Source organism: Misgurnus anguillicaudatus, chromosome 2 (genome assembly GCF_027580225.2).
Source record: "Misgurnus anguillicaudatus chromosome 2, ASM2758022v2, whole genome shotgun sequence".
Taxonomy (NCBI): domain Eukaryota; kingdom Metazoa; phylum Chordata; class Actinopteri; order Cypriniformes; family Cobitidae; genus Misgurnus; species Misgurnus anguillicaudatus.
In genome coordinates this window covers 38,916,086-38,938,295 of record NC_073338.2, presented here as the reverse complement: position 1 = coordinate 38,938,295, position 22,210 = coordinate 38,916,086, and the positions used below count along the sequence as shown (strand labels likewise).

General features: G+C 37.8%; 1 protein-coding gene and 1 long non-coding RNA gene across 5 annotated transcripts in view; one reads left to right on the top strand and one right to left on the bottom strand.

Annotated features, from left to right (window-relative positions):
• spsb4a (splA/ryanodine receptor domain and SOCS box containing 4a) overlaps positions 1–11,712 on the top strand; it is an 87,951-nt gene extending 76,239 nt beyond the window's left edge. For all 3 annotated transcript variants that reach the window (XM_073855087.1, XM_055203145.2, XM_055203144.2), the window contains one exon: positions 10,710–11,712. In XM_073855087.1, the coding sequence (XP_073711188.1) occupies positions 10,710–10,837 (128 nt within the window). In that variant the 3' untranslated portion in view covers positions 10,838–11,712. The remainder of the gene's footprint in view (positions 1–10,709) is intronic.
• A 9,786-nt stretch (positions 11,713–21,498) lies between these two features.
• The window catches only part of LOC129442848 (uncharacterized), a 35,354-nt gene continuing 34,642 nt past the window's right edge, over positions 21,499–22,210 (bottom strand). For both annotated transcript variants that reach the window (XR_008643999.2, XR_008644000.2), the window contains exon 3: positions 21,499–22,162. This is a non-coding gene — a long non-coding RNA (uncharacterized lncRNA). The remainder of the gene's footprint in view (positions 22,163–22,210) is intronic.

The following is a 22,210-nucleotide window of genomic DNA, read 5'->3' as shown; positions in this document are numbered from 1 at the left end:
AAAACACGACTGCTATTCCCGCTGCGACGCTGTGATTCATCACCTGCGGCGGGCATTAGCACGCACTGACTCATTAATGTCTCAAATTGATATTATCAGAGCGTCTAAAAGTCAATTCACCTGGTAGGGCGTATTAACGGTTTGCTATGAGCCTTTGTCGTGAGCCTTCTTGCTAACTGGTCCCACGAATAACCTAAAGACTACGTGTTGTGATTTGTGTCTGTGTAGTGCATTACATACAATGTTATTCTTTATTAATATGGTTAATTAGAAGTTATGCTAGAATCTTCTACCCTCATGTCTCACTGTCCCATTATTTGCATGCTTTAGTCATTAAATTCACAAGATGCGTTTGACACATGCATCAGCATCTATGTTTCTCTGCTATTCAAGGGCTTCTGGGAAATACAAGCCTGTGCCTCCTCCAACTCTGTCTAAGTGCTGTTGGGAATCTGTGGGCGATGGTGTGTGTCAGGCCGCATGTGTGTTTGTGGGGGTGTTTGCATTTGTGTAGACCAAGCTGCTATACAGCATGTCTTCGATTAAAGTTGCATGCATCAGGCTTTGGGTTACACGTTAGCATACTGTGTTTTTATAGCATGTTCCGTTACAGCGTAGAACATGATTTGCCGTTCATTTAAAGGGACATTCCACTTTTTTTGAAAATATGCTCATTTTCCAGCTCTCCTAGAGTTAAACATGTGGTTTTTACCGTTTTGGAAGCCATTCAGCTGATCACCGGGTATGGCGGTAGCATTTTTAGCATAGCTTAGCATAATCCATTGAATCTGATTGGACCATGAGCATCGCGCTAAAAAATAACCAAAGATATGTCTAGAAACTATACTCTCATTCTGGTGTAATAATTAAGGACTTTGCTGCCGTAAAATAGCTGCAGGAGGCGCAATGATATTACGCAGCAGTCGAAAATAGTCCCCTTAGTAACTTTCAATAGCAGGGGACTGTTTTTGGACAGTGTGTAATATCACTACGCCTGCTTAGTACACGATGTAACTACAGAAGAGTCAAGTTTTAAATAGGAAAAATATCCAAACTCTTTGGTTATTTTTTTTGTGCGATGCTAATGGTCTAATCCGATTCAATGGATTATGCTAAGCTATGCTAAAAGTGGTAGCGCCAGACCCGAAGATCAGCTGAATGGATTCCAAAACGGTAAAAATCAAATGTTTAACTCTAGGGGAGCTGGAAAATGAGAATATTTTCAAAAAAGTGGAGTGTCCCTTTAAGCCCCCTTCCAGATGCAGGCCCATGATGTATTTGTCTATTACGAAACCATCCGATCCCGTAAGGTAGCTTCCCCTGTGCACTGCCCCCTGCAGGCTCCTGTCATAATGACAAAGCTGTTTACCTGGCTTTCCAAAACCTCGCGTCCATTCGGCTACTCACCAGCTGTAATCTCTACCAATCTCCGGGCCAGTTTTAAGCCTCGAAGGGAATGGGGGTTTGGGATGGACGGTTGGAATCTGCCACAGTCGATATTTAGCTACAGCCCATTTTGCTGAGTATGTGGGAACTTGGCCGTGTAAATGCCTGAGATTGATGCCAGGAGTGGTTCTCGGATTTGATGGTTGTTTGGTACATTGCGGATGGTAATAAAGATGATTTAATACCTTAAAAGATCCACAGTGAATTTGCATCCACAATCCAAGACACTTGGCAGCAGGGACATTAAACAATGCTTAATAGGAATCTCACTAACCATAAAGTAGCGAGTTTGTAGTTGTTGTAGGTAATATAAAAGTACATAAAGACTTATTTTGGGATTTTGAGCACTCTGGTATCTCAACCCAGCTGCTTTATGCATCCGTTAAAAGATTCTGGTCTACAGCTCTCTGAAACGTTTTAATTTATTTGTGCCAATGTAAATTCCCTACAGCATTATCTGCGGATGCTGTGAATTGGTTTATTGATTCACTTATTCAACTAATTGAAACGTAATAGCTCAGGTGGTTTATGAGTAAATGCTGGCCGGCATGTCGCATATCTGCATATTAAGGGATATGTTTTTGTTATGCACCCTGCCTGTAGAGAGTACGCGTCTTTTAAAGCTGCAGAGGGGTCAGGCACGCCGACCTTAGTGTTTGGATCCGTGCACACAACGTAGCCTTAGGGGATGAACAATAGACAGTGTTTGCACCTCTCCTGACCTTCTTTTAAAATGTTTTTACATTGGAGGGTTACAGCTTATACTGCTGTAGCACAAAATCTAAGAGGCTGAATACTTTCCTGGATAGGGCTTATCCTTGTCCCAGACTAAAATGTATGTTCTTAATTTAATCTTTTACTGACATATCTTAACATATTTAAGTGCTCCTCAGCTCCCCTAGAGTTAAACATTTGATTTTTACCATTTTGGAATCCATTCAGCTGATCTCCGGGTCTGGCGGTACCACTTTTAACATAGCTTAGGATAATCCATAGAATCTGATTAGACCATTAGCATTGCGCTAAAAAATGACCAAAGAGTTTCGATATTTTTTCTATTTAAAACTTGACTCTTCTGTAGTTACATTGTGTACTAAGACTGACAGACAATTAAAAGTTGCGATTTTCTAGGCAGATATGGCTAGGAACTATACTTTCATTCTGGCGTAATAATCAAAGACTTTGCTGCCGTAACATGGCTGCAGCATGTGATATTACGCAGTGCCCGAAAATAGTCCTCTGCTATTGAAAGTAACCAAGGGGACTATTTTCAGACAGTGTGTAATATCAGTACGCCTGCTGCAGCCATGTTACAGCAGCAAAGTCCTCGATTATTACGCCAGAATGAGAGTATACTTCCTAGCCATATCTGCTTAGAAAATCGCAACTTTTAATTTTCCGTCGGTCTTAGTACACAATGTAACTACAGAAGAGTCAAGTTTTAAATAGGAAAAATATCGAAACGCTTTGGTTATTTTTTAGCGCAATGCTAATGGTCTAATCAGATTCAATGGATTAAGCTAAGCTATGCTAAAAGTGGTACCGCCAATGGTAAAAGTTAAATGTTTAACTCTAGGGGAGCTGAAAAATGAGCATATTTTCATAAAAAGTGGAGTGTCCCTTTAAAGTGGCCTAAATAGAGTGAGGATTGGTTGGCGTTGTTTGCATTTGTTAGTGGCTGTGTTTGAAATTGAATTAATAATGTTCCTGGTTATTTGTCAAACTTCATTGCATTGTGGGTTACAGTATCTAATGTGCTTTGGTTGTATACTGTATATTCTTAATACTGTAAAAATCTGGTAAAGGTTTACATAGTGAACACAGTGCATAATGCATTTTTACTAGAAGTAGCCTGGCACTGTTCCATTTCAAACGTGCCAATTGTTTGCCCTGCCTCATTCATGGATCAGTGCCAGTTGTGTGCGCAACACATTTTTTAATCTGCTCACCAGGTCTATACAGCTTAGATACTGTACAACACACTTCCAAGTCATAAAACTATTGTTGGACATGTGCAAAGTCCAGTAAACATTCATGTCCAGCTGTTGTTCAGCCTATTAAATAAACTTCATGTTCACGAGTAACACTTGCATTAGCCGTGGTCAAACACTTGACCTGGCTAAGTACAGTAAAATCCTCTGTTACATAATTGAATTATTAATGCATGTGAGTTTTCTGAGTCACCACTTTCAAGGGCATGGCGTCATCATTACCGCATCCAAAATTGCTTTTAAACCCATCATAAGTGATGCATGATGAACTAAACTATACTGGGCCTGACTAGGCTGAAATGTGTAATACGTTACGGTTAAGCCTTTCTGATCAATTCTAGATCATGAACTTCACAGATTTGATGTTAATACAGAATCATTTGTCACCATGGGATGATTAAATTGAGTGAATGCATTTACTCACGACAACCCATAACCTAGCGAGTCTATCTAGGCATTACATGCAGTTCTTTTATTTGGCTGTTACTGTGTTAATGATGGCTTATGTACTTTCTCACTCTGTGGGTGGACCGCGGGTCTCTTGATGTGACCGCTGCAGATCTTTTAATGAATCAGCCGTAGGCATTAATCAGTTTACGATAATTTTATAGAATTATGCTCCTCTCTGTGCCGTGGCTTCTTTCATGGCCTGATTCAAGCTTCCACGTACCAAATATAGCCCCGGTGACCACCCTGTGTGAGGCTGCCCGCTGGGAATAAAGTGTGAATTAACTGGGTTTTACAAAATGTGTCGCTTTGATATTTACATTTACGCATTTGGCAGACACTTTATCCAGAGCAAAGTACATTTTCTCTGGGTTCAAACCCGTGACCTTTTGCAAAAGTAAGGCAATGCTGTATCGTACCAATGTCATTGCTTATTGGAATAGTAAAAATGAAGGTAAAACTGTAGGAAAGAAATAAATGTAGCTCTCTTTCATCTCTCTGCACCAGAGCTCATTTATAAGGGACTATTGGTGGAGTCCATGATGTGCAAGCGCAGGAGCTTAATGATTTGTCAAACTACTGTAAGGACTCCAGTGCAGAGTGATGCAGTGCAGAGTCACATGCTTAAGACTCTCACACATGGTGTTCTATCATTGCTTGGTATGGGAACTTAACATTTAGCATAATCACAGTCTTTAGTAATGACTTCATGACAGGGCTCTACTAACTTTTTTCCTTAGGTGCACCAGCACAAAAGTTAGGTGCTCCCAAATTTTTTGACCGCATCGCATTTATAGTTCACCCAAAAATGAAAATTCTTTCATAATTTACTTACTCTTATGTTGTTACAAACCTGTATAAATGTCTTTGTTCTGGTGAACATGACTGAAGATATTTTGAGGAATGTTTGTAACCAAACCATTCATTAGAGCCCCATTCACTTCCATAGTAATATTTTTTCCTACCATGGAAGTGAATGGGGCTCATGCTTGGTTTGGTTACAAACATTCCTCAAAATATCTTGCTTCGTGTTCATCAGAACAATTTAAACAGGTTTGTAACAAAATGAAAAATGGAAAAGTTAAAGAATTTTAATTTTTGGGTGAACTATAAATGCGATGCTGTCAAAAAATGTGGGTGCACCTAAGGAAAAAAGTTAGGCGCACCAGTGCAACCAGTGCAAAAAGTTAGTGTAGAGTCCTGTCATGAAGTCATGCTTGCAAAAAAATATTAAGACTTATAAAACAAAGCAATGTTCCCTTTATAAATCACAGATCAACTGCAAGTGTGCGTACAAGAATCATCCTCAGATCCCTTCAAGCCCATTCTCCCGTCAAGCTTGTTTTTTTATAGATCACAACCTTTGTGTGGGAACTAGCGTACGAACATTTCCAGACCCGTTTTGTGCGTATGCACGCTTTATAAATGAGGCCTTATGGTACATATTAGGAACCTTGGATGTTTCCACAGTGAGAGCTGTGGTACATATTTTTACACATTTTTCTAACAGTGTTATGAAAAATATATCTTATAATTTACCAGAGTACTTACATATTATTTGTTGAAGAGATATTGCATTCATTAGAATCAAATGAAAATTATTACTGAGAATAATGTGAGTTTCAAAATAATTTACATAAAGCCATGAACGTAATGACACAATGCAGAGAGTAAATGGTCCTATAATAAATGGTAAATAGGCTTTATTTCCTTTTATACAATAAAATGTTCATTTTTCAATTTATTTCTTGGAAGTAAAAGACGTCAATCTAGTGCTGTAGTCTGTTTTATTATCCATTTTATTAGTCCGTTCCCAATTTGATAACGCACAGAACAGGATCATTGACATATCGGAACCTTGTAATCTGATTTATTGCACATAAATCACATCAATTTGATTTGCTGCCATTGGCGACATGTAGACAGAGCCCTAATGTGATTGAGTAGCGACAAGAAACAGCCTGAGAATCCTCAGGTCACCATGCGTGTTGTGTATTTCACCACATTGCTGTGTTTTATGTGATTACCGAAGACTTCCGGCTAACCTTGAGCTTGCTGGTGTGCGTGTGTTTTCAAGCGTAGGCTGGGAATGAAAAATTGTGATTTACTTGCAGTAGAGTACGGACTGTGATCCATCTGTCGCTTATGACCTCACTGTCAGTCATCTATTTCTGACCCACCCCTCACTCCTAAACTCCGCCCACTGGGTTCAGCTAGATCTGCATTTGCCATCTGGCCAGTTCACTTCATGAGAAACTCATTTGATATGGCTCAAAGTAAATACAGGCTAAGTAAAAGGAAGGGATGTGGAAATAATGCGTTTGGTTGATAGGATTTTTTGTTGCATTTAGCACCACATTATTTTGGTGGTTGTAATAAATAATTTATTTAGTCAGTCGATCAGTCGCAGTTAAATGTTTTTGTATAATGATGACTAAACTTTAAACTCATGCGTTGTCCCAGTCAACCCATTTCGTATATATCTATGCTAATTTAATATCTCTTGTATTACACAGTGGTCTCTTTGTTCTTGCATAATAAAATAAATTCAGCTCAATTTAATAATTCATATCCATTTATTCGGTAAGTTTAACAAGGAACTCAGTGTCCTGATTTCTCTACAAGGGTTTATTTTGCGGAAAGACCATCTGGTGTATACATCAACTTTAAAATGTATATTTGCATTTATTTATTTAACTATTTAAATGTAGTGTTGAGGCAGTGCAGATATACCCACAGTGTAATGCAAAACCCCAAATGCAATTTTTACAGAACCGATATTACAATACTCGTTCCTTGAGTTTAGTGTGCCAGGATAGAGAAAAGCATAGCTCACGACATGTACTGTGTGGGACTTCATCACAGCTATAAATATTCAGCGTGGATGCCTGCATTGTGTAAATGCGGCTGGACTGTAATAACCGTTCCTCCTTATATCGTTAGCCTCACATACCTAGTGCTATTAACCTGTCACAATCACTTTTTCTGATTGGCTTGCAGCCAGTTCTCTGTGATCTGTAGTCATCTCAGTCCAGGTCCTGATGTAGGTCTAATGGTCAATAGAGATGTGGCATCATGCCTGTTTCTCTGTGACACAGCAGCTCTGTTGATGGATACCGAGCTCTGGTGGCAGGATCCATCTATTATTGAACGGCTATTTTAGCTCATGTAGAGGAGTGAAATGCTTGAAGATGCATAGTGCATTAGACACACTGGGACTTTGTGTAAAGAAATATTTCACTCATTGGTGAAAGCTCAATATGTACCCGTATGTCATTCAAAACCTTTAAGATTTATTTTCTTAGAACACATTTTTATGCATTTGGGAGACACTCTTATCCAAAGCCACTTAGAGTGCATTCAATGGATTAATTTTATATCAGTACGTCTTCACTGGGATTTGAACTGTAATCCTTGTGTTGCATAACAAATTCACTTTTTTAGCTAAAAAAAAAATAATTTTTAACATACTTTTTAAAATATTTTAAAGTAATTACTAGCTAAAAAACGTTAAGGTAGTCTGTATTACTTGTGAGCCCTATAAAGTCATTCAATTAATTTAAAGGTGCATTTTGTAACCTTTAAAAGGGTCTCTTGACAGAAATACACTGTAATTATATTATCAGTAGTGTATAAAGACCTTATATAATGAACTGTATTGTTTTTATTACCTTAGAATAAGCCATTTTTGTGTACATACACCACGACTCCCCTTGCATGCAAATTGCTAGCAACAGTCCCAAAGCGTCTCCATTTGTAGACTGGTGAATTTTAAAGTCTTTAAAATAACTTTGTAACCATTTTTAGCTTTATTTAATGCAACAATTCTTGATCTCAGCTCCTCTGAAAGCTCTTTTGTCGAGCCATGGCTCACATAAGCGTGTTGTTCTTTTGCAGAGCAAACTCCAAAATTTTGAGGGTTTTTATCAGTCAAAGTAGTTGTAATCCACACCGCCAAATGTATTATTGTGCCGCTATGTTTGTACAGTACCCTTAAAGGGACATCGTTGTCTCAGACGATGACATGTTTATCCTGTTGCGGCTACCGTAGCTTCACTATGCACTGGGAGGGGTGAGCTGTGGACTAAGGCCGGTGGTTGCAATTCACAATCTCACCACTAGACGCCGCTAAAAATCTACACAGTGGAGCTTTAAAGAACATTGGGTCTCATTCACTAATAATTGCGTGCGTTTTTCGTATTTATACGCACACTTCTCGCGAAAACTTTCCACCTAATTCACAACACGTGCGTACGTACATGAGTTTTTTCTTAAACTTCTTTTTTCTTGAACTAAAGTTCTTAAATTAGTGAATTTGGAGTGTTCTACATGAGTAGCCGCGTGCATGAGGTTGGTAATTTGCATAAAACATGCCATATAAAGGCTTTCCGCAGCGCTGGTCCACAGAAAATTTAAGAGCAATTTGTCATAAAAGCAAAAGAGCTTGAAAAGAAATCCATGATCATATTTATTATCGGTAAAAGTAACGTATTGCTTTGCATTTTTTATTTGGGAGGTTTTGCTGTCGCTGGAGGAAGCTAGTGCTGTCCACTGACTGGAGTAAATAAGTATTGGATGCGTTAACAAATATGACATTTAATTCATATGACAGAGACACGCATGGGTGATTCTCACGAAATCCAGACTTAGAAGGTGTCATGCATCAGATTTGTTTACAAAGCCATTGAAGCCAATTTTTTTGCACATGTAAGATTAAGGTCTGAACTTACTATAAGCATTATTTTTAGAGGATTTAAAAAATATTTCCGATAGAATTATTAAAAAAAAATTAGATTATCATTACTGCAACATGATATTACATTAAATATATGCATTTACAAACTCATGTTTCGGTAATGAGAACTAAAAAGTGGTCTAGGAACTATCAAACAAAATTTCAACTTTTATCTGGAGAAAAAAAAATAAGAACAGCTTACCTATCTTGAGTGTCACAGTCAATTATGTCCCTTCCAACAATTTTTTTTAAATGTTAGTTCCTTGAGGGCTTAAACAATGATTGAAAATTGTTGCGGAGGATGAGGAAATTGGTCTTGGACACATTTATATTCCTTATTATTGTCTCTACGTTTACCAATGATCACCAAATACCACATGTTTCTTTACTGTAAATTTTTATAGTATAACATGCACTGAAGCTTTTTCTTTTTTAGATTTTTTAATTATAAATTTTCCATGTCAAAGAACCCAAATCCAGTCATGGACACGTTGCGGTAATGAACATTTTCCCCTTAAATGTGGAAAAAACAACAAAATTGGTTTGCATGATGTGTGTAACTGTATGCTTCTTATTTTGATACTCTTACTTTGCATTTACTTTTTTTATCAAACTGTTTCATGACACCTCATAAGTCTAATTTCGCGAGAATCACCAGCATGCCTGTATCTAAAATAAAACGGACAGGAGATCAAGTGATTGATGTTAGGACTTTTCATTACATTTACATGACATACTTACATAAGGCATTAAGCAAACGCTTTTATATAGAGACTTAAGAAGTAAGAAAGGAAAGCGATTTGTCAATATGTGCATCTTCTTTATATGTGTAGAAAAAATAAGTAGGCTATAATAATGTATAATATAATGTATATAATAATAATATATAAAACTAGAAGAAAATGTGAAGTGGTGCTTGCTATGATTATATTTTATATACAAATATTTTCTGTATTATATATCAACATTATTATAATCATTATAATTATAGCTAGTATTTGATTATAGTGTACGTGATTATTGCGTATGAGTGGTTTTAGGTTTTCTTGAATTTTTGAGTACATTTACAAGCAATTTTGAAATGAAAGTTTTTGTTGAATCACAATTTTTTCATGAACACATTCGTACGCACATCTCACGCAGAAATTGCGTACGCATGCTTAAAGAATCAGACCCATTTTTAGGTTATATACCAAAAGTCTTCCTGTTTTCGATTTCCCTGGCAAAATCTTGGGAGAAGTGAACAAATACTTTCCAGTCCATCTTCAAGATGATTAAGTTCATGTAGCTTAACTGGTAAAGCACTGTGTTCATTGTCAGTGACAGCCAGTGACTTGTTTTTTCGAGGGCGCACGATGCGAAGTTCGTCACAACCGTCATGTGTTAGGTTCGTAATTTCAAAATATGTGTTCTGTGCGTCATGTGAACCATGTGCATCACGTGTTTTGTCAAAATAAGTGTCCGCTGCAGACGCGTCCAAAGGGTAAAAGATCAAAGAGACGCTCAGTTAAGCCAGATATTCGCATAATTTCATGCGTAATCAAAGTGAACTGTTAAGGGAGTGTCTTGCGTGTATTTTGTGAACGTGAGCATCTCTTTGATCATAAACGGTTTTGACGCGTTTGCAGCAGGCACTTATTTTGACAAAACACGTGATGCACATGGTTCAAATGACGCAACAACACATATTTTGAAAACGCAAGCAACGCACGACGCTCCGAACACTTATTTTGAATCAGCGCCCTCGGATGAGAAGTCATGAGCCGCCACTGCTCATTGTGTCCTTACATGGGTTCAACTGAAACGCTGATAAAAACGTATATCTTGAATCGCTTCGGATAAAAGCATCTGTCGCAAATATAAATGTGTTCATAAAAGTTGCCTGAATTAATCATCTATTAATTAGACTTATAGCACAAGTCATTGGTTGTGTTTGAAGGAATAAATAAAGACATATGGGTTTATAATGACATTAGGATGAGTGATTGATGACACATTTAGTGTCACTTCAAATATGTTCAGAAGGTGTTTGTTTTAATACAGTTTTGTGAATGCGTCTCTTACAATTGTTTTTTTCTTCCTCTCTCCAGCGGAGCCTTTGCCTCTGATGGACCTGTGTCGACGTGCAGCGCGGCTGGCTCTAGGGCGTGAGCGTCTACAGGAGATCGAAACCTTGCCTCTGCCTCAATCTCTGAAGAATTACCTCCAGTACCAGTGAGAGCAGAACGCAGACCTTCACGTAGAGACACAGAGAGGATGCCTGAGGTGCTACTGTAACGCCACCATCAGGCCGCCGAGGAAAAATGTTTACATTGTGGCTCACTGGTGGAATTTGAGTTTTGTTTGTTTTTGTTAATTTTCATGAGTTTAAATTATTGATGGCTTTGGAAGAAGAACGGAGGACAGAAATAAAACCGGATCTACAGCGCCTCCCGCCCCGGAGAATACAACAGGCGGTGGTGTTTCACAAGCACAGTAACCTTGGGATGCCTTTGAAAGCTCACAGTAATAATCTTTCGCTCTTGTCCTGGATGTGTTACTGTAGATCGGGCCCACCTGTCCTCGAGTCAACATCTCAAGTCCTTCGAAGGTGCCGATACCTGCGCACAAGAACACCAGGGAGCATTAATATATATATGAACTGACAGCAAGGACATATGCATACGCACATATACAACCAACAATCAAATACGCATTTCATTTTCTTCCTATGTGGGCTCGAGTCACTTTTTTCTATCTGAATTTGTACCCTGATTTTATTGTGCGTGTGAATTTTTTCTAGTTCTGACGATTCTTTCGAGATGTTTTGGCTTTGTTTTTAATTTTATTTATCAGGTTCTAGTTCCTTTTTAATGAACTGAATGTGCGAGCGGGCACATAGATGAACACTATCGTACTCATCACACATGGCTTTCTATTTTAAACTGGGATGCTGCTTTTATTATTATTATTATTATTATTATTATAATTAATATTATTATTCTGTCTGAATGCTCAGATGGAAGTCTGGTTGTCTGATGCACACAGTGGAATGTAAAGATCTCGCTAGCGTTAGCATATTTGAAATGTGAATAAAAGCCAAGTGAATGAGAAGGACGTCGCATATGTTTTTGTCTTCCTGGATGTGTTCTAACATTATGAAAAAAAAGAAGTGCTTTCGTAAGCACGGTAGGGCCAACAGAGGATTTCCTTCCTTCCCAATTTCCCACTCTTACTCACCTTCTTGCTTTCGGTGTCTCTCTCGCTCTCCCTGTCTGACTCTATCACAGTCTAAAAGTGTTATCTAACCTAAATCTGTGAGGAACTGGAACATTCTTCTCACGCTCGGTTCTGTTTAGATTGCTGGGAGGTTTTTTTCAGGTGCTTTCCTTTTAGTTTTCCAGACGTTCTGTCATTTATCTGCCCTCATGGGTTTTTAAACTTGTATGCCGTTATTTTTCAGTGGAACATAAACGCAGAGATGAATGAATCAAATGTGATCTTGTCTGTGAAATCCAGGGTAGAGTTTCATAATCTAGTTATGAGATTAGAAGCATCAAAGTTTGATTTTAATCATTGGCATGGCCTTACAAGGGTATATTTTAACAGGATATTCTTTACATAACGTAGTCACATTTTTGTTTATTCAAGAACCACAGCCCGTTTTCATGAGTTTTGTTCACCTCAGAATGCCTTAAACAGGGTTCCCACACCTTAGTTAACTTCAAATTCAAGGAGCTTTCAAGGATTTTCCAGGTTTAATACCCTCAAATTCAAGGACTAAATGTGGGGACACATTTCAAGTGAGAGCAAGGTTACATCGTGTTACCTTTTAAGATACATTGTTACAGTTCCCTTTCGAGGAACTCGCGCTGTGTCACTGCGGTGACACTTTGGGGACGCATCCAGGGGTAAGTGCGTCTGAATATGTATATCAAATTCAACCAATGGTGAGGCTTGACGACAAAGACGGCGTTACAGGAACCCAGGAAGTATGGCAAAGGGAGATGCAGCATCTCGTTCCCTTCTCAAGGAACAACAGTTACATACGTAACCCGAGACGTTTTTCATGTGTGAAACACAACTATTCAAAAAAGCATTTTGATATGAATCATTAATGTAGGAAATAATAAATGAGCATATAGGGCTATTTCGGATGAAGACAAACTAGGGACAAAACGCACTCTGAAGAACAGTTTGTCTGTTTAGGGCTTCTGTAGAAGCATGACTTCCATGTAATGGGACCCGTGGTGTATCTAGATAAAAACGGCTATTTTTAAGATAATAAAACAATACAGTTCATTATGTAAGGTGTTTATACACCACTGATAATATAGTTATGTATATTATATTGCATTTTTGTAAATAGATCCTACTTAAAGTCCCACAATGCACCTTTTTAAAAGTCAGCTCCATTTCCTTCGAAAACGTAAAATGAGTGCAAATGTTGTTGAGGGAGAAACGTATATGCGTCTGGGTCGCTACTTCCATTAAGATCAACAAACCATAAAGTAGCTTTTTTTAGATAGTAGGAAATGCATTTTATGTGCTTTGACTTCAAATAGCTAATAGGGCAGTTTGGTCTAATCTTGTTCTGTTTTAGTTCAGTGTGTATTTGGATATGTTCAGGACTATTTTATTGGAAATCAATGCTAGACGGCAAGACACCGTCCTCGCGCGCCAGCATTAAAATGGGCTTTTTTTCTTCCTTCTCCTTTCACGTTTGGAATCGGCTCAAATGTAATTGAATAGCACGGCTCTGGAAGCACAGGTCCAAAGATAGGGCTCTGATCAAAGCATTGCTCGCATCCCGGCGCGGAACGAAGGCCTGCGGTTGGAGCCAGCACCTTGAACCTCCCTATCCTCCATTCTCCGAAATCTTGTCTTAAATCATTAACAAACTTGTTTGACCAAAAGGAACAAACGGTTCAGTGTGTTCCAGTCTTACCACTGAAGCATTGACGTTTGTGTAATAATACATTGTTTATGTTTACGTCCTTCATCATTAGCAGGCGATTGTTGAACTCTTGGAAATGAGTATTGTGTTAATTTCCTCCCAGTGCGGTTCTCCATATGCTATGTAGACATGGGCCAGTGGCCATTTCCTTTACATACCAGGGTTTAAAAAGCAGGGTAAGCCTGAAGCTCATCTACCACTGAGAGGCCTTGGGAGATGGGCGAGACATCCTCGATGTGCTTCCTTCCCTGTGGATGTGAGACAGAGAGAGAATAAATAGGGCGCTGTGGATATATCGGGGGTCTGTTGAAAAGATCTTTGTGTCCTAAATGACCTCCGCTTCAACACACAGGTGCATCCTGGCCTGCAAGGGTCACAATGTTACCTAGGGTAAAAGACCAGAGCGCCAGCAAATCTGTTGTGCTAGGAAAACACTGGAGACGCCAACTTTTGTTTTCATGTTCTCGCTGCCGATTTCCCATTCATGCATCATTAATCGCTTTTCTATTAAAAAAGGAAGTCCAAGAGTACAGCACATTATTTTTGAGACATAACCTTGAAAAGTGATTATGTAAAATCTTTAAAAATATCTTATAATTTCTCACCCTCGTACCAGATGCTGAATACTGTCGAGTTATATTAAATAATATCCTGGGGCTTTCAAATGCTATTAAATAGTGGTCGGCAGTTTTGAAACTTTAAATAAACACATCCATCATAAAAGTAATCCAAATGACTTCAGTGGTTTTAGGTTATCTGAACAAAACTATAAATTGCATGAGTAAATTACAGTATAAAAAGTTAAATTTAACTATTTTAATCGCTATTTATTGAAAATAGCAAAACTTCAAAATATTAGTTGACACAACAATATTTACACAATTTGTTTTTAGATAACTTACATTTTTAACCTGAATTAACTTAAATTTTTAAGGAAACCAGGTTGAACCAACAAATCTTTTTTTAGGCCCCGTTTAAACGAGAACACTCGAGGGTGAAACGTAAAAAAATATTTAATCGGATGTGCCTTTTGTTTATACATCGTCAGCGTTTTTGGGGCTTAAAGTGAAACCACCCTCCAGAGTGGAAATCTTAAAAACGCACTACCGCCGCGTTCCCATCTAAAGGGTAAAAACGCAAAAGTCTGCTCCCGATGGCTCACATCGCGAACGCATTTACGTAACAGACATGCCCCAGTTCAGTAAAATAACAACCAACATGTCGGATTATTTCCATTTTTTGGACCTTTAAGTTGCCATAGCAGCTCTGATAAACGTACAAGAGTCTTTCCAGCAGTTGTACGAAATATTCACAGCTAGTATTACTGATCAGAGAAGGTGCATTAATTACCTCTATCAAATTTTTTATGCGGCAATTCGTCGGAGGCAAACCAGACGGCTTTGGAGGAGACCTGGGAGAACAAGGAAGAAGGTTGTACACAGGCATTGTGGACTTGGTGTTGTTGTGTGCCAGCTTCACATTGGCACCTAGCCACGTGGAGTGCATACTACATCGAATATCACACACTTTTGCGTTACTATATGCACGCAGATTTACCCCCAAAACGTATAAACGCAGAATAGAAAGTGATAATGCAACGACACTACTGCGTTTTCTCTTCAGATCGTTTCCGTGTAAACGTAGCCTTGGAGTGATTATGAGAATTTTCAGTTCTGGTAAACTATTCCCTTATTTAAGAGAAATCCCACAATTTCCATGTTTATTTACTGATTTTTACATGTAGACAACCTCTCTTTAGTATCATGTTATGCGCATAGTAGCCTATCTCTGGATGCTCTTACACGGTTAAACTAATATTGCACAGTCCCGCCTTTAATTTATCAAGGAGATTTTGGGAATATGGACTCCGCATGGCCCAATATTGAGCAGGTAAATGTAGAGATTTGATCATCAGATTGAAAAGAAGTCTTGTGTGATTTTCTCTCCAGCTTAAGAGAAAAACACACAGGGAGTGTACAGAGAGCTGAATCAGATTAGTGCAGAGTCAACATGTTCCCTCTCTTTCCTTCACTCCTCGTTTTTTCCCTCTCTCACGCTTGCTTTTCCGAGCCAGCCTGTATAAATAGCATGTGATCCATCTATTATGTCTATGAGTCTCCACTTTCCCAGACTCCTGTTTAGCTTCTAAGCTCTCTCAGAGAGCTCTGCGGCACAAGAGGTTTCTGAAAGACACAATGTTTTGCTGCTCCCATACTGAGCGAGTTGGCTCAATGCATATGAAACCAGTGGTGCATAGGTTGCAGGTTTTCTACAGTTTGATTTGAGGGCGGAGTCCACGATGTTTGAAAGCCAATGTTGATATTTGAAATCACCTAAACAAACACGCCCCTACCCCAATAGAATCGGACTCTTCGGTTGATAGACCCGCCCCACACATACGCAACCCGGCAAGAATGTCGGTTAGTAGACACGCTCCTTACTGCTGATTGGCTATAAGTGTGTTTTGGTAGTCGGCCCGTCTCCTTTTCCAAAGCGTTTTTCAAACATCGTGGCCTTTAAGATTTTATTTATTACATACACACACACAGGTTGTTTTCACCTTGCAGTGAAATGAAATCTTGATAGCATATTAAAGGTGCCATAGAATGTAAAACTGTATTAACCTGGGCATAGATTATTAAAAAGGAGTTCTGTACATTATAATGACATATTGTGAGCCTCAAACACGATTGTTTCCTTCTTCTTATGTAAAACTTGTGCATGCAAAAGATTGCTAGAAAACAGGCCAATCGCAACATAACTCTGACTGTGACAACACAGTGTTAAAATTCTAAAAACAATTTTGTGACCGCTTAGTTTAGGCTGAAGTTCTACTATTAAAGTTACAGTTAATTTTTGCAGGACAATACTGACAAAATACAAACTTACCACTCAGAAACGCCCATTAACAATCTCTGAAAAATTGATTATTCCTCAAATTCTGTATCTTCGTCTGATGCAGGCTCAAACATGAGGTCTGTTTGCACACACACAGAGGTACTGAAATGAGAAACAGCCAATTAGAGCAGAGTTCAACATTATTAATCGTGACCCTTTCAAATAAGGTAATAATATACCATTTCATTCTGGGGGCAAATCCTAGGGTTGAAACTTTTTTGCACTTAATAAAGTCACATACCTTCTATGTAGATATCAGAGAACAAAATAAAATATGGTATTAATGCATTCTTTGGCACCTTTAAGCAAACAAAGCAAAACTATTTTTTCAATAGACTACTTGAATACACTAGACACCAATATTTTGGGTGCTTTAATCTAATCCTTTTAACCTCCTTGCATTCAAGCTATACAAACGATCAGTACAGTATGTGGCTTCTCTGCATCAAACCCGTGACCTTTGTACTGCTAACGCAATGCTCTACCAGTTAAGCAATGTGAATATACTTTGCCATTATAAATAAATTAACTTTTAGCCATGTACGGGTATATGCACTTTAAAAAATGATATATCAACATATTTTTTGTTACTTTAATTTAAATTAAGTTAAACAATTTCAACTTGTCTTCCTACTGTAAGTTATGTAAACTTATCACAAGTCAAAACTTTAAAAAGTAGATTGAATTGGAAATGCTTTAAAAATATATAATTGGGATGCTGCCTTTGGACAAACTTGAAAATAAATAACGTTTTTAGGGTACGCAGAAGCCTTGGTTCCACGACTTGTATTTCACATAATCTATATTACTTATACATTTAAAAATTTCCCTACAGTTTATAAACAAAAATATATTCAAAATCTTCCAGTCCCTCATCAAACATACAGTACATGTGTGAGGGGAAAACTATTAACCTCTCAACTGTTGATTTGATTGGCTATAAGTGTGCTTTGGTAGTCGGCCCGTCTCCTTTTCCAACGCGTTTTTCAAACATCGTGGACTCCGCCTTTAAAGAATAAATTACAAGAGTTTGGTGGTCTCTGTGTTTTTTCACAGCTGACATTCATTTATGTTTCAACTACAGTACTTCATATAATACACACACAGCCAAACTGTACATCAGACATAATTTTCCATTTCACCAAACCTATTAAACACTTCACAGGTTATTAGTCAATAGCTCAGGTTTAATGATTTTTGCCATATGTTAATCAGCACTAATTTGAATCTTACACGTGTGTCACTGTTTATTATTCATCCTTTACAGTACCAGATTAAGTTACTGTAGGAGTTAAGGGATTGGAAAATTCTCAAACTAGGCATGTGCACCAGATTCAATTTGTCATACTCTTCAAAATTCAAGCATACCAGGAATGTGCTTTGATATCACTTGCTCTCTGTTCATTTCCCCCCATAAACCCTTTCCCTAATGACTCCATGCAAAACAGGAAAAGTGAAGCCCTCTTAATTTGAAGAATGCAAAACGGGCCCTTGGGTTCATCCATGTCTGCTCAATGAGGTTAATTAGCTATCACAGCCTGAAGACATTAGAGCTCAAATGCATTTTTCGAAACCTTAGAAAGAAATTAGATCTGAAAAAGTGCTGCGATGGTACCGAAGCACAGTGATGGTATAAGATGCCATGTAACACTCCTAAATAAAGGTACAAGAAGGTACAAAAGTTATCACTGAGGCGGCTGTGGTACCTTTTCAACGAGTACAATTTGGTAATATTGGGACCTCAAAGGTACACATTGTTCATATGCAACATATCTGTACCAAAATGGTACATATTAGAACCTTTTAAAAAGGTACAGAACCAGTAACAACTTTTGTACCCTTTATTTCTGAGAGTGTATTGAATGAATACTTTAGTATGGCACAAGCAAATCTTTAAATAGTTGCAGCAGAATATTTTAGGCATGGAGCGGGAGGTGTTGCTGCTTTAGTCCGCTCAACATACGCTGTTGATTTCTGACTATATTGAGTGGCTCCTCCTCCATTTAAAATAGCCAATAGTGTTCAGTTTACAACCTGGAAACTGATGTGAAGCTGAAGTGTATAGGGCTGGGTATTGGCAAGGGACTCACGATACAATACATATCGCGATTAGGGCTGTCGCGGTAACCGCATTACGGCATGACCGCGCTACTGACAAGCCCAACCGCATGGAACAAAAGTAACCGCAACAACCGCGCCTTTCACGTTAAATTCATGAAACTATATGCCGCCTTGTTTTTCACGTCATGCAGTACATGTATAATAAAGGCAAAATAGATTGTCAAGAGTTAAGAGAGTAGGCCAATTTGTTTTTCGTAAATTTCAATTAAAAATGTAATACTTCATATTTCGTTAAATCATAGTGAATGTGTGAAAAAGTAAAACTGAGATGACAAAATAACTGTGGCGTCGTCTCCCTCTAGATCCAGTTTTAAAGATTAAAAGTACTTTAATATAACTGATCTACCCAAATGACGCCAAAATATAACTGGTTGCTTACCACCAGCATTAAAACCTCATTAAAAAGACCTTATAGGTTTTTTCTTTGTGCATCTGCAGCGTCCGCTCCGTGGATGCAGCCAATATAACGCGGCGGTTGCTTTTCTGAACTGACTGACTGCACACTTGACTTTCACATTTAAATATCCAAGTTTTTCATCAACAGTATCTGCGTGAAACATTATAAACACCGATGATCATCTGCCGACTCGACTGTTTCATCACATCCTCTATACACGGAGAGTCAGCTTTATTAACGGCTTTTCCTTCGCTCCGCGTGAGCTAAACGTTTCCGCTTTTTGCTTTTTTACTCGCATATAATTCTAAATATTTTCGACAAAGGAAAACACAGGATATAATGTAAGTTATTATAGATAGCATTTAAGCTTGTTCTGAAATGATGACAAATCTTTGTGACTAAATATGACCTCTCCAGCTTAATTTAGCCAAAATAATGATACATTTGTTTTCATACTTTATATATAAACGTTAATTTATCTACTAATGTATTATTAAAATGCCCTAAATTATTATGCATTGCCTTCTGTATTGCATTCGTTTTGTACATTTACAGGTGCACAAATACTGGCTCATTTTTATTTCTTTAAGACACTGCTGTGTTCTGTATTGGCCAATGCTCTGTTAATTTGCGCTTAAATAAATGATGTTCTTCAATTTATTTTTGTTTTCTCAAAAATATATTTAGCTGTAGTATAGCTTGTGTTAATATTTTTTTTCATAAGGGGAAATACATGTAGCCTACCCTTCATCTATTAGTTGACGTAATTGTTCTGGATTTAAAAAATAATTTTATTTTAGTAAATGACGGCGATAAAACCGCATACCGCGCTGGTGAGCCACGCAAAATCACCGCAAGGGAAATTCCTTCACCGCGACAGCCCTAATCGCGATACATGGGCAATGATACAATGTATTACGATACGATACGTTGCACGCTGCCATGAATTGCAATACTTTTTTACATCAAAAATTTAAAAAAAAGAGCTGTTTTTTTTCTTAAAGCCAAAGTGTGTACACACGTCGACTTTGAATGCTGCAGGCATTTTAAATTTTCTGGCATTTTCTCACTCCCGCTAACTTCTGAGACATTGGCCGAATGGTCGTATGGACAAATGGACAGCGAAAACGACAGCAGCGGCGGAGGAGGATGTTTGACTCACACAGAGGGATTTGAAGTTTTCTGAAATACCGATAGCAGAGATGGAAATATCGGCACACTATTGTGGAAAAATGTATCACGATAGTTAGCTGTATCAATATTTTTGCACAGCCCTAAGAATGATGTCAAAAACGATTGATCCGTATTGACAAAAGTGAGAGACTAAGTTTTGAATCCTTTTTTTTATTTAAAGGAACAGTATGTAGGATTGTGGCCAAAACTGGTATTGCAATCACAAAACTTGTGGCTAAAACTGGTACTGCAATCACACAACTGGTGGCCAATACATAAAATGACAACATAAACATCAGTTGAGGGCTGCAACTCCACTTTTTAAATGACAATATCTTGGCCGGACCACTGTTGTCGATGATATAAGTATTTGAAATGAAAATGATTTCTTAATGTCTAGTGACATATCAGGGCCACTTTATGATTAATTGATATAAATTTCTTACATACTGTTCCTTTAAATGTGAAAGTGTATCCCCAAAACAATCTTATCCTTAAGACTAACATATTTATATTAAAGCAAAAAATGCCATTTTAATTTTATGGAGACTTTAAATTCAACTGTAAGGTATTGCATACTGTAGTTTGTACTTATTTCTTGCTTTCTGCAAGTGTGATGTTTCAGAGTATCACCAATGATAAGGCTTGATTCCTGCTGTATGTACTACACACACAAACAAACATTCACATGCCCACTGTAAAAGATAACAGAGATTTGATTTACCGTATAAGATGGTGGATGATGGTACAGGAATGGTTATAAAAGTTAATGGTGTAATAAATTGTGGGGCTGCGACAATGTGACAAAGTTCAGGCTTTGGTCAGGGTTGTATCATGGACAACACAGTTGCATGTTTCACTTTAGTCTCTATGTCAACACAATCTAACATGCAAATGCTGTGTTAATACCATTACATACTAGATTTTCTTCTGTTTCTGTTCTGACTTGCTATAGGAGATGGATATGCCGAGCTGCTTGCCTAATAAATCCTTTCTCCAGTCCTTATGTACACTGTTGAGAACAAAATTATTTATTTTATGCTTAAATCATTTCTAAATTAAAGGGATAGTTCACTCGAAAATTCTGTCATTATTTACTCACTGTTATTTTGTTACAAACCTGTATACATTTCTTTAGTTGATGAACATAAAGGAAAATATTTTAAGGAATGTTTGAAACATTCATGAGCACAATCCACTTCCATAGTATTCTTTATTCCTACTATGGAAGTGAATGGGGCTTATGATCGGCTTGATTACAAACTCTCCTCATAATATCTTCCTTTGTGGTGATCAGAACAAATAAAAATGTATACAGGTTTGTAACAACATGAGAGTGAGTAAATGATGACAGAAAATTAAATTTTGGGGTGAACTATCCCTTTAAGGAGATTATGGTATGAACGAACCATTATGTTAAAGGCACAATTGAGACCTCTAGAGGCATTTAAGGATCAACGCAGCCACCTCTATTTTATTGCTTGTGTTTGTAACATGGTTAAGGCTGCCCTCTATGTACTGACGTTTGTTATTACAAGTGGTTTACTTATCAGGTATATTAGTTTTGAAATATTTGAGGGTCTGGAAAAAATACCTTCTATTAGGAAATTATATAATTTGGGAAACAGAACACCAAAAAACAAAAACAAAAACAAACAGGACTGTCCCTGGAAAAAGGGGCACATGACACATTTTGCATGTGATTTAAGAGAGATGGCTAGCCTAGATACTTCAGAGGGAAATAGCAGACAGACAAAATCCATTTACAATATAAACAAATAAAAATGTTGCAAACAGTACTGCTGAGGTTAAATAGCAAATATTAGACAATCTTATCATTAAAGATAAGTTGCTATAAAATGTCTATAAATGAACCGTGATAGTATGGGATCTTGATTCCAGCACTGTGTCTGTTCTGTCTTGAAGAAAACTCCCACATCTCATCAGCATTTTTGAAACATCTGCCTCAGGGTTGTGTGGGTCCTTCTCTTCAGTTCGATGCTCTTTGACTCTGTTTTCTGCAGGGAGATCCCACGTCTTATTAACTGTATGACGCATCCACTGTA